The 12,219-nt window shown below is 51.8% G+C and overlaps 1 protein-coding gene across 1 annotated transcript; it reads left to right on the top strand.

Moving 5' to 3' along the window:
- The first annotated feature begins 9,585 nt into the window (after positions 1-9,585).
- LOC106821780 (cathelicidin-4-like) lies at positions 9,586-11,473 on the top strand. The gene is given in 4 exon segments (XM_070493150.1): positions 9,586-9,783; positions 10,438-10,545; positions 10,697-10,768; positions 11,378-11,473. Coding segments are annotated over 4 exon segments (474 nt in total).
- Positions 11,474-12,219: the final 746 nt, after the last annotated feature.

Here is a 12,219-nt window from a genome sequence, read left to right as displayed (position 1 = left end):
GTTTCCTCCTGTAGCCCCTGCTGGCCGCTTTGCCTTTTGCTCAGGCTGTGCTCCTGGTTCTGGAGCTCTCTCTTCCATCTCAGGTCCACCCTCCTCCCAGATTCCTCCCTTCATGCTGTGGCCTCTGCCACCCTCCTTTCTTTTTTCTTGTTTTTTTTTTGAGGAAGATTAGCCCTGAGCTAACTATTGCCAATCTTCCTCTTTTTGCTGAGGAAGACTGGCCCTGAGCTAACATCCATGCCCGTCTTCCTCTATTTTATACATAGGATGCCAACCACAGCATGGCTTGCCAAGCGGTGCCATGTCCACACCTGGGATCCGAACCGCTGAACCCCGGGCTGCCGAGAAGTGGAACGTGCGAACTTAACCACTGTGCCACCGAGCCGGCCTCTGCCACCCTCCTTTCTGAGTTCTTGTGAGGTAGGGGCAGCACTGGTCACACCTGAAGTAGAGTGGCATTGCCACCACAGCTTCACTATATCCTGAGGGCTGCATATGTGCAGGATCAGCTGTGTGAGGTTCCAATTGCAGGTCCACCTGCCATCTGAGTGAGGAAACTGGGCCCTTGACATCCAACCCTGGCAGTGACAAAAGGGATGGAAGGAGGCTGGGGCCCTGGGATGTCGAGGAGCATGGGAAAGCCTGGTCTGGGTTGAGGCAGAGTGCAGAGAGGGACATCATCCCAGCCCTGGCCTCCTCCAGGGGTCCTGTCACAGGGGAGTACAGGGGAAGGAGAGCCCCTACCAGCTCTGAGCTGAGATTGGACTGGGTTGAGCCAATGTGGCTACTGAGCACTTGAAATGGGGCTAGGATGACTGAGGAAATGATTTCTAATTTACTTAAGTTCAATTAATTTGGATTAAAATGTAAATTGCCACCTGTACTTGTGACTATGGTATTGGACAACACAGGGGCCTAATTGCATTAGAGCAGACATGACTAAGTCCGATGGGCAGGGAACAGTGAGAGGAAAGCTGGTTGGGGCTGGGATCAGGGGGAGACAAAGGAGGAGGCAGAGTGCTGTGCTGTGGGTCGGGGGTCACGGAGCAGGAGGGGAGCAGCGGGCAGCCTGGCGCACGGTCCCCGGACACCCGGAGGCACAGAACGCTGAGGGGCACAGGCTTCAGGGATCACTGACAAGGGGAGAGGCTGGGAACGGGGGACAGCTCAGGGCAAGGGCAAGAGGGATGCAGGGGATGTGAGAGCAGGAAGCTGGAGGTCTCATCTTCCTCCTTGTTGCAATTGTGGGGATGGGAAACCTGGATTGTGCAACGGGCCCCAGGCCCTGGATGGTTATTGCTACGCAGGACGGGGTGTGACTGCCCACAACTGCCTTGGCCTTTCCCAGAAGAATACATGTTTCGGTTTCACACTCCCCATCCCACCTCCTGGGGAGGAGAGAGGGGCCCTGCGAACTGACATCTGGGCAATATCCAGGTCTCCCCCTTATGGCTGGACAGAGACCCACCTCCCCGGACACCATGTCCCAGGCCCCTCTTGGGAATCACTCCAGGACACAGAGGCATATTGGCAGTTCTTCTTTTGACAAACGTTTTCTGAACCTGGCCCTGGACGTGCTGGCTGCTGCCCTCACCTACCTGGGCCCCTCTGAGGACAGAGCCCAGTGCCCGGTCATGAGAGCGGGTTGTCAAATAAAAATGGCAAGTAATAGGATATATTGGAATATATGAGGAAGCCATTTTGGTGTAAACCTAATTCGGCCTGACCTTGTCTTTCCAAAAGGGCCTGACCGAGGCCTTTGAGCATGCATTGTATATCTGCTTTAGAGATTCCCTATGGCAAGAGCAAAAGGCCCTTGAGATAAAGGTGCAACTTCCCTCCCCCTCCCAACGTTGGCGTCTCCTTAAGGATTAAGCATCTTTCCTTAGGCTAGAAACTGATTGCTGTGCTCACCTGTGACCGCCCAGCTTGAGACAATAGACTTGCCTCCTGCTACACCCACGAAGATAGCAGACCCGCTACCTGCTGTGTCCATCAAGCGCTGTGCAGACAGGGCAATCTTGTGACTATTGTGGGAGGGACATTTGAATCATATGTAAAGCACCCTCTTTGGGGGTATATCACCATTCTGTACACCTCATTTCTTTGGTGCCCTTTCCTCCTTCGGGAAGAAAGGCCCCGGGCCATGGTCCTCAGATTTCAGCTCAGAATAAACTCACCCAAATTTTCATTTACAGATTGGTTATGGATTATTTTCGTCGACAGGGTCAAAGAGGATAAGGGTCCTGTGGAGCCTGAAGGCTGAAGGGAACACAGGGTCTGGTCCTTGGGAGCCCCTGTCTGAGGGGCAGACAAAATTGTCACATTTGGGAAGCCCATGTCCTGAGGAGAGGTGCAGTTCTGCCATTGGGAAGCTGGAAAGAAGGGACGAATGGGGGAATCCCTGTGTGAGGGGGCCACCCAGGCTTCCATGTCCCTTGTCTACGGAGATAGGTGGTCCCCCCCTGGGGACAAGCCCAGCAGAAGAACCCAGCCTGAACGGAAGGTGGGGTTGGAGAGCTGGCTCCCATCCTGGTGTCGGGTGGAGGGTGCATCACAGAGGATGCCAGCAGGGGTGACACTGGGGCCGACTTCCTGGAGAGGCTACTTCTGAGTAGAAACATGGCCAGGCCTGGGGCAGTGGGCGGAGTCCTTGGCAAGGAGACAGGGCACAGCTCCCGTGCGTGCATGTGTCTGTTGGGGGACACAAGTTGGGGGAGACCTGACCGTGACTTTCCTCAGGGAAATGCCCTGGGAGTGCAGGACTTGATGGTGAACGTGTCCTTTCTCACTCACTGTCCCATTTGTCCCCATGCAAACCCCGCAGGGAACATAATTCCCATCCTGTAGATGAAGAAATCAAAGCCAAAAAAAGAAAAGCAACTTGCTCAAAGTGACACAGGTAGTAAAGGATAGGGCTTGGGACCCCTTCTCCAGGTCTCCTGGGGGTCCAAACCTTCAGGTGAAAGAAAGGTGGAAGTGGAACTGTGGGGTCTGGGCAGACCTTGTGGTTAGTGCCCTCTATGACACAGGGCGTAAGCACACCTGTCCCTGACTATGCATCTGACTTCATTACACTGCTGTCCAGCTGGGTTGGGGTTTCTGTTCCCAATTTTTGTACAGGAAAACTGTGGCTCAGGGACGAGAGGCAAGTTGCCAGAAGTGCATGTTGAGCCACCTCTGCTGTCAGGGACACTCTGGGGCATGACCTTTGCTTGGCTGCTTTGCAGAGTTGGAAGTCCTCCTGGGTCCACTGTGGGGGTGGGCTGTCTGCTCGGGTAGTCCATGAGCACGAGCTGCGTGTCAGCTGTTTCCACACATTCATTGCTGCTCTAGTCCTCACAGCCCTCCCGGCAGACCTCAGGGACACACTTCAGGGCAGAGTGAGGCTCAGGCAGGTTGAGTAACGTGCCCAAGAATGAAAAACTGATCAGTGAGCCCGTTGGGCTGTCTTCCATCAGATTGCTTCCCTCTGCTCCCTGGAGGGGCTCATGGGAGTGTGTGGCCTACGTGTCCGCTTGTCCAGGGTGGGGAGGGAGATCCCAGCAGTGGTTGGCCTTGGGAGCCTTCCCCTCTGGCCCCCAGAACTAGGATTGGAGATCCTGTAATAAAGTGTTTGTCTTAAGCTGCCCCTGAAGTCCCCTCCTTAGAGCCTCATTTCTTTCAGGTTGATCCTGAAAATATAAACCAAGGGTCCAAAGTGTCCTTGGGGACCATCTTGTGTGAAGCCCTCAGTTTAGAGGATTCTGATGTCCTGAGGGAGGGCAGCTGTTACTGAGTCACCCAAGTTCCCTACCTCTTGGCTCCTGTTTGCTTCTGAAGTATTAACCCAGGAGCTCACGTTGACAATGCACTGACACATCCTAAGCCCACACCACATTGTTCTGGACCTTCACAACCATACTATGAACTGGGGACTGTAATTATCATCCCTGTTTTATGGATGAGGAGACCGAGGCACAGAGTGGATACACATTCCCTAAGACCACACAGCGGGTCATGGCAGGGCTGAGCCTGGACCCCAGGCAGCCAGGTCAGAAGCCTGTGTTCTGTGACTGCCAAGTCCTGGGCTTCCTGGCATCCTGAGTGTGGACTCTGGGCACAGGGAGGGACAGTGGCTTGCCCACAGAGACAGAGGCTGAGGATGGATAGGATGCTCCCTGAGAGGATGACCATGCTGTCTGCATAGTCCTCCCTTTCAGACAAGCGGACCATCCTGATGAGGGTCATCTGAGGGGCGAGTAGGCCTGAGGGGTTGGGTGCCTCAGCCAGGGCAGCCATTGGCTCTTCAGGTTCCAGGACTTTGCACAGGGAGCTGGAGAGGGAAGGGAAAGAAGGGACTAAGGTGGGTCTGGTTCCAGGCAAGGGAGGGATTCTGGAATGCGGGAGGGGTGCTCCAGCATCTGCTAATCCATGGAAGGCCTCCCAGAGCCCTCAGCAGCCTCTGTGGACCAAGCTCCTTGACCACACTGGGCCCATCTCTCAAGACTTGATATGAAAAAGCTTCTCTGTTTTTTTCTTTCTGATCCGGAATCTTCTGATCACCTTGTTAATGGGAGGAGACATCATGAGAATGGAAAGCTAGAGCGAGCCTCTCCCCTTCCTCCCCAGCAGAGGTGCAGCCCTGGGTTCTGAGGGTCTGAGTCCGCCTCCCTCCTCACAAGGTGGACACCCACTCACAGGTACTCGGCCAGGGACAGGGCTCACTCCTGGAACCTGGGAAGCCTGGACCCTGTGCTGTGGCCCAGAGAAGGAAGACGAGTGCCCCTGGAGGCAGACTTCGGACTTACATCAGAGGACCTGTGGAAGCCCTTGGGCTCAGGCCGATTCCAAGTGAGAGGAGTGTCTGGTATTGGCCTAGGCGGAATGTCCCCTTCAGCCAGTGGGGCAGGATCTCTGAGTGTGCTGGATCTGACCTAGAGGAAGGCGGGACTGGGCCGGGCTCACGCCACAGTCTAAGGACTAACATTGATACCCACTTATCTCCCAGTTTGGCTCCTTGGGGACCCTGAAGTTAACAAAGAAAGTGAGGGAGCCAGGAGAGCTGGGTTGACCCTCCTCCCAACTGCTATGAAGGTCCCTGATGTACAAGCTCTGCTTGACCAAGAGGCCACTAGGGCAATACCTGGACTGTGAAACCAGGATGCACAGAAGCCCATTTCTCCTTCCTTCTCCCGAGGCTGAGTGCGCAACCAGCGGCTTGCATCCTGGTTGCCACCTTCTGAGGTGCCCCATGTAAACCCCCAAGAGTCCCACAGGCCAGCTATAGCCAAGAACTACCCAGGCCTCTCAGCCCCATAGCCATTCCACAGGAGAGCTGGGACTAGACGTTGCCTCATCGTCCCTGGACCCCTCTATCACTTTGCCTCATCATCTCTCCCAGCTGTGCTCTCTCCACCTGCCAGCACCAGCCACCCCAGCCTGGTGTCTCAACCAGAGCACTGGACAGGGAGTCACTGGGGTCAAATCAGAGGAGACTCTGTGGAGGCTGTGGGAGCAAAGAAGGAGGTTGCTGTGTCTGGTGGGCGGTCAGGGAAGTCTTCACAGGCTGGAAGGCATGCCAAGCGAGGGATCAGGTGCAGAGGTGGGGGAAAGAGCAGGAGGCTCAGAGGAGGCTGAGGGTTTGGGTGTGTGGCAGCCTGGCGCCTGGGATGAGCAGGGTCTGGGTGAGGGCAATGGGGAGCAGTAACATCCAGGCTCTGAGACCAGGCCCAGGCAGTGTGGGCTCCTGAAGGCAGGGAGTGAAACGGCCAAATCAGCTGTTTGGAGGAGCCCCTGGACAATGGTGTGGAGAGTGACTGTGGTCTGGGGGATCCTGGAACCTGGAAACGTGGAGACTGGAGGCAGTGTCTGCACTTCAGAGGAGAGAAGATGGTGGTAGGAACCAGGGCAGGGGCGCTGGGGGAGGTCAGGGGGTGAGTCCCCAGGAGGAAGTAGGAGCAGGTGGGTGCTCCCCAGGCTGTGAGCTCAGGGCCCATGCAGCAGCACCCAGCAGCACAGCAGGCCAGGGGGCCCCGTGGGGACAGCCATGGGTATTCATGGGGGACTTGAACTCAGAGGCACAGAGCAGGAGAGGTCTGATCACGATAACTGGAGTCCCAGGGAGATGCGAGGACTGGGAGGAGAAGCAGCCTGGGATGCGAGTCTGCAGCTCTCCTCACATGTTCTTTTTTTTCTTCTCATATTTATATTTTAATGTTAATTTTACTGAGGTCCTATTGGTTTATAACATTGTGTAATCTTCATATTGGTTTATAACATTGTGTAATTTCCGGTGTAGGTTGTCATGTATCAGTTTCTGTATAGACTGCGGCAGGCTCACCACTAACAGTCTAGCTTTCATCTGTCACCATACAGATGTGCCCGTTTAACCCTTTTGTCCACCCTCCCACCCCCTTGCCCTCTGGTAGCCACTAATCTGTTCTCTTTATCCATGTGTCCTCCATATATGAGTGAAATCATATGGTGTTCGTCTTTCTCTGTCTGGCCTATTTCACTTAACATCATACTCTCAAGGTCCATCCATGTTGTTGCAAATGGGACGATTTAATCTGTTTTTACGGCTGAGTAGTATTCCATTGTGTATATATATATCAGATTTTCTTTATCTAATCATCCGTTGATGGGGACTTGGGTTGCTTCCACGTCTTGGCTGTTGTGAATAATGTTGCAGTGAACATAGGGGTGCATAGATATCTTTGTATTTTTGATTTCATGTTCTTTGGATAAATACCCAGCAGTGGGATAGCTGGATTATATGCTATTTCTATTTTTAATTTTTTGAGAAATCTCCACACTGTTTTCCATAGTGGCTGCACCAGTTTGCATTCCTGCCAGCAGTGTATGAGGGTTCCCTTTTCTCCACGTCCTCTCCAACATTTGTTATTTCTTTTCTTGTTAATTATGGCCATCTGACAGGTGTGAGGTGATATCTCATTGTAGTTTTAGTGTGCATTTCCCTAATAATTAGTGATGTTGAACATATTTTCATATGCCTGTTGGCCATCTGTATGTCTTCTTTGGAAAAATGTCTGTTTATGTCTTCTGCCCATTGTTTGATCAGCTTGTTGGTCTTTTTGTTGTCGAATTGTATGAGTTCTTTATATATTTTGGAAATTAACCTCTTGTTGGATATATGATTTGTAAATATGTTATCCCAGTTGGTGGATTGTCTTTTCTTTTTGTTTATGATTTACTTTGCCTTGCAGAAGCTTTTTAGCCTGATGTAATCCCATTTATTTATTTTTTCTTTTGTTTCCTTTGCCTGTGTAGACATGGTATTTGAAAAGGTGCTGCTAAAACCAATGTCAAAGAGTGTACGGCCTATATTTTTTTCTAGGAGTTTTATGGTTTCAGGTTTTACATTGAAGTTTTTAATCCATTTTGGGTTAATTTTTGTGTATGGTGTAAGCTAATGGTCTACTTTCCTTCTTTTCCATGTGGCTGTCCAATTTTCCCAATACCATTTATTGAAGAGAATGTCCTTTCTCCCCCTATATGTTCTTGGCTGCTTTGTCAAAGATTAGCTGTGCATAGGGGCTGGCCCCGTGGCTGAGTGGTTAAGTTCATGCGCTCTGCTGCAGGCAGCCTAGTGTTTCGTCGGTTTGAATCCTGGGCGCGGATATAGTACTGCTCATTAGACCCCACTGAGGCAGCATCCCACATGCCACAACTAGAAGGACCCACAACAAAGAATATGCCACTATGTACTGGGGGGCTTTGGGGAGACAAAGGGAAAAAATAAAATCTTTAAAAAAAAAAAAGATTAGCTGTGCATAGATGTGTGGTTTTATTTCGGGCTTTCAATTCTGTTCCATTGATCTGTGTGTCTGTTTTTGTGCCAGTACCATGCTGTTTTGATTACTACATCTTTGTAGAATATTTTGAAGTTCAGGGATTGTGATGCCTCTGGCTTTCTTCTTTTTTCTCTGTATTGCTTTGGCTATTCGAGGTCTTTTGTTGTTCCATATAAATTTTAGGGTTCTTTGTTCTATCTTCATGAAGAATGTCAATGGCATTCTGATCGACATTGCACTGAATCTGTAGATTGCTTTAGGTAACAAGGACACTTTAACTACGATTATTCTTCCAATCCATGAGCGTGGGACATCTTTCCATTTCTTTATGTCTTCTTCGATTTCTTTCAATAATGTCTTATAGATTTCAGTGTATATGTCTTTCACCTCTTTGAGTAAATTTATTCCTAGGTATTTTATTCTTTTTGTTGTGATTGTAAATAGGATTACATTTCTGCTAGTTCATTATTAGTGTATAGAAATGCAACTGATTTTTGTAAGTTGATTTTGTACCCTGCCATTTTGCTGTAGTTCTTGATTATTTCTAATAGCTTTCTGGTGGATTCCTTAGGGTTTTCTCTATATATAGAATCATATAATTTCTCTTTGTATGGAATCATATCATCTGAAAACAGTGAGAGTTTTACTTCTTCCTTTCCAATTTAGATACTTTTATTTCTTTTTCTTGCCTAATTGCTCTGGCCAAAACCTCAAGTACTATGTTGAATAGGAGTGGTGAGAGTGGGCACCCTTGATTTGTTCCTGTTCTCAGGGGAATGGCTTTCAGTTTTTCACAGTTAAGTATGATGTCGGCTGTGGGTTTGTCATATATGCAGCCCTCCTTATCACGGGGAATGTCCTTGGAGGAGATGGAGAAGGAGCCACCAGGGAGGCAGGAGGGAAATCAGGAGAGTGGCTTCAGGAGAGAATGGTGCAGGGGGCAGTTTCAGGAGGAGAGAAGAGTCACCAGAACCTACACAGATAAAGGTAAAACTTGAGAGTGGCCACTGGATCCAATGAGGGCAGACACGCCTGCAGTGGCCTTGAGTGAGAGAGTGAAGAAGTGGGTCAATGAGTGTAGATGACCCTTCTTCAGGCTCAGTTGAGGAGGGGCCAGGGCAACAGGCCATGTCTGGTGGGGACTTGGGACATTTTTAGACTGAGAAAGGCAGTAGAGCAGAATCCAGGAGAGGGGACAGATGGTGCTGAGCCCCTGAACTAGCTGAGGGCTGGGTCCAGAGACAGGATGGTGTGGCCTTGAAAGTCTCCCTTGGGACTGGCTGGGTGGGTGAGGCTCTAGAGAAGGGGGTGGGTGGGTTACTGTTATTCATTCATCAACTACGAACTGAGTGCCTGCTGCATGCCCAGCAGTGCCTAGAGGTGGAGATGCAGTGGTGAACACACTATACTACCCTGATTCCTCAGAAGACCCAGGGCTGTTGCAGGGAGAAGGATGTAGGATAAGCACCTGGCTCCCTTCCTCTCATGGAGGACTCAACTCTCTTAAGCAACCCTGGCTGTGACGCTCCCTGGTGGGGCCCAGGAGAGGCCAAGACCTTGTCAAAGAGATGGAGGAAACATTTCTTCACTTGCACATAAGGTAGACCTCGTCCACTGTCCAGCAAGCCCCATGACGCAACAGCAGGGAATGAGGGAAACCCAGGCCACATCCTGGCAGGAGGCCAGTGATGAGGTTGGTCAAGAAGCATCCTGGTTGGGCCTTTGCATCATCTCCAGGCTGGGCATAAAGGAGGGTCCTGCAGGCTGGGAGGAGGCAGACTTGGAGACCATGGAGACCAAGGGGAACAGTCGCTCCTTGGGGCGATGGTCCCTGTTGCTACTGCTACTGGGCCTGGTGATCCCTCTGGCCACTGGTCAGGCCCTCAGCTACAAGGAGGCCGTGCTCTGTGCCGTGGATGGCCTCAACCAGCGGTCCTAAGATGAGAACCTCTACCGCCTCCTGGAGCTGGACCCGCTGCCCAAGGAAGTGAGTCTGGGAGGGGGCAGTGGGGAGGGAAGGTCTGCTCTGGCCAGGCCTGGCCACACTGTCTCTCCCTTTGCCCAAGTTGTCCCTCCTGTCAGGAAGGCACTTCTCCCTTTAAGTGTGGTCCCACATTTCCCAGGAAACCTTCCCAGAGCTGTGTCCCCTCTCAGCATGAGAGCTTCCTGCCTTAGATCTCTACTGTGGGAAGAGGTGTCCCCCACTCACACCCACATTCAGGCTTCAGTGACTTCTGGGAGCTCCAGGGACATGAGGGGTCTTTGGATCCAGATTGGGACTCCTTTGCTTTATGTCTACTCTGCACTCTGTTGTCTCCCACACAGGGAAGGGCTCTGCTCAGCCTTAAGGTTCCGGTGACAATGTCTTTTCCTCTAGGACCACCCTGATTTCCCTCAGCCCCCTCAGATGGGGAGGTGCTCCTCGTCAGAGCTTGTCTGAGGTCCACTTGGGCTCTCTGTTTGCCTGCCGAGGGCAGGAATGGGCCCTGTCCTCCTCCCCTCTGTACCCCAGCACCATGCCCATTGCCAGGCACACACTACGGGCTGTTGAAAGGCTGCACTTTTGGTGAGGGATGGCAGACAGGTCAGAGATGGCAAGCATGGGCTCGAGCCTGGCCTCCCCACTTTCTCCTTTGACCAGGACGAGGACCCAGATACCCCAAAGCCTGTGAGCTTCACGGTGAAGGAGACTGTGTGCCCCAGGACAACACAGCAGCCACTGGAGGAGTGTGACTTCAAGGAGAATGGGGTGAGGTTGGGGGCTGGAGTGTGGGGGCGCTGGCTGATGCCTCCTAGGGAGCTGACCCAGAAGCCTCTGGGGAATATTTCTATCCACTGGGGTGAGGCTGTGAGGTTACGGCATGGGGGTTCCAGTTTGACTTGAAGCCTCCCCTTCGCAGCTGGTGAAACAGTGTGTGGGGACAGTCGTCTTGGACCCGGCCAAGGACTACTTCGACATCAGCTGTGATAAGGTGAGTGATCCATTCTGGGTTGCAACTCCTGGTGGGGAGGTGCTGCGTGGAACATCCTATGTACCAATTACCCACTGCCCCATCCAGGGCAGAGAAAGCCCCTCCTACCCTGGGCTCCTGCCTCAACCTGAGCCCCAGGTCTCAGGACTGACTCTGAAATTCCTTAGAGTAGCGGTTCTCAAAATGTGGTCCTCACCTGGGAGATTGTCAGAATGGCAAATTCTCAGCCCCCACCAGACTTACTGAATCAGACTCTGGGGTGGAGCCCCAGGCAATTTTTAGTTTAACAAGCCCCCCAGGGATTCTGACTCCTGCTGAAATTTGAGAGCTACTGACTTAGAGTAATGAGCTTTCAGCCCACGCTCCTGTCCCACTTTGCTGGATGGGCTGTGTGACCCTGGGAAGCCCCTTGTCATCTCCGGGCCTCAGTTTCCTCACTTGTTTGTGGATATAGGGATTCAACCAAATGCTCCTAAGCTCAGAGCCAGAGGTGAACTGGGGCTCAAGTCTCTTGGAGTGCCTCAGGAATGGGGTGTCTAAGTCGAGAGGGGTCTTGTCTTGACTCTGGGCCCAGCCCTCACAAGGATCCTGTTTCCTCTTGGTTCACAGCCTCAGCGTATCAAGAGATGGCGCTGGTTTCGCTTACCTTTCCGGGAGTTTCGTGAACAGCTTAGGAGATTTCGTGACCTACTCCCTTTTCCCTGATGTAGGTTCTTTCTAGGGTCCTAGGGTCTGCTTGTTCTGGCTGGGCTTCTGGACCCTGAAAAATAAATTCTTGTTGAAGCAACTTCCTCCAGACTTCAATTTCACTTGTCTTGCCTTCTCCCACTTACTACGACCAACTGAGTCTTTAACTCTGGGAGGCCCTGTGTGTGTGTATGTCTGTGCCTGTGTGTGTGTTAGCGTGCTTGCACAAAACACAGGGATGGGTGGGGGCAGCTCTTCCATCCAGGAGGGCATGGGGCGAGGCAGCAGGGCCAAGAGTACAGGACAGCTCCTCCATTATCAGGCTCCCTCTCCATGTCCTTCACGTAACTCCCACCCCCATCTTGAACATTCAGTGGGACGTGCAATCCCTTGTGTGTGCAGGGGTGGTGGGGATGCTGCAGAGCTGGTCCTGCTCACATGGAGGTGACAGTCGAGGGTGCAGCCAGGCATTTTGTTAAACACTCATAGAGATGCCAAGCAGTCTTGTGGCTGACTGGGTTCTAAGCTCAGCCTGCTGGTACAATGTGCATAAAGACCCAATTTCAGTGAAAATAATAATTCTGGAAAAGCCCACCACTCCTGGCTTTTCCTCTGGCATTGAGACATATCACTGTTTCTTTCGCTTGGTAGCAGATTTAAGTTGTGGGCTTGTGTTTAGGGATTGATTGGTACACAAATTTTGTACCTCTAAAAAGAAGAATCCTGCTCGGTGGGATTAAGAGCTCTGGTAAGGAGAGACGTGC

The sequence above is a fragment of the Equus asinus genome, chromosome 21 (genome assembly GCF_041296235.1).
Source record: "Equus asinus isolate D_3611 breed Donkey chromosome 21, EquAss-T2T_v2, whole genome shotgun sequence".
NCBI lineage: Eukaryota > Metazoa > Chordata > Mammalia > Perissodactyla > Equidae > Equus > Equus asinus.
This window is presented reverse-complemented; position numbering and strand designations above follow the sequence as displayed.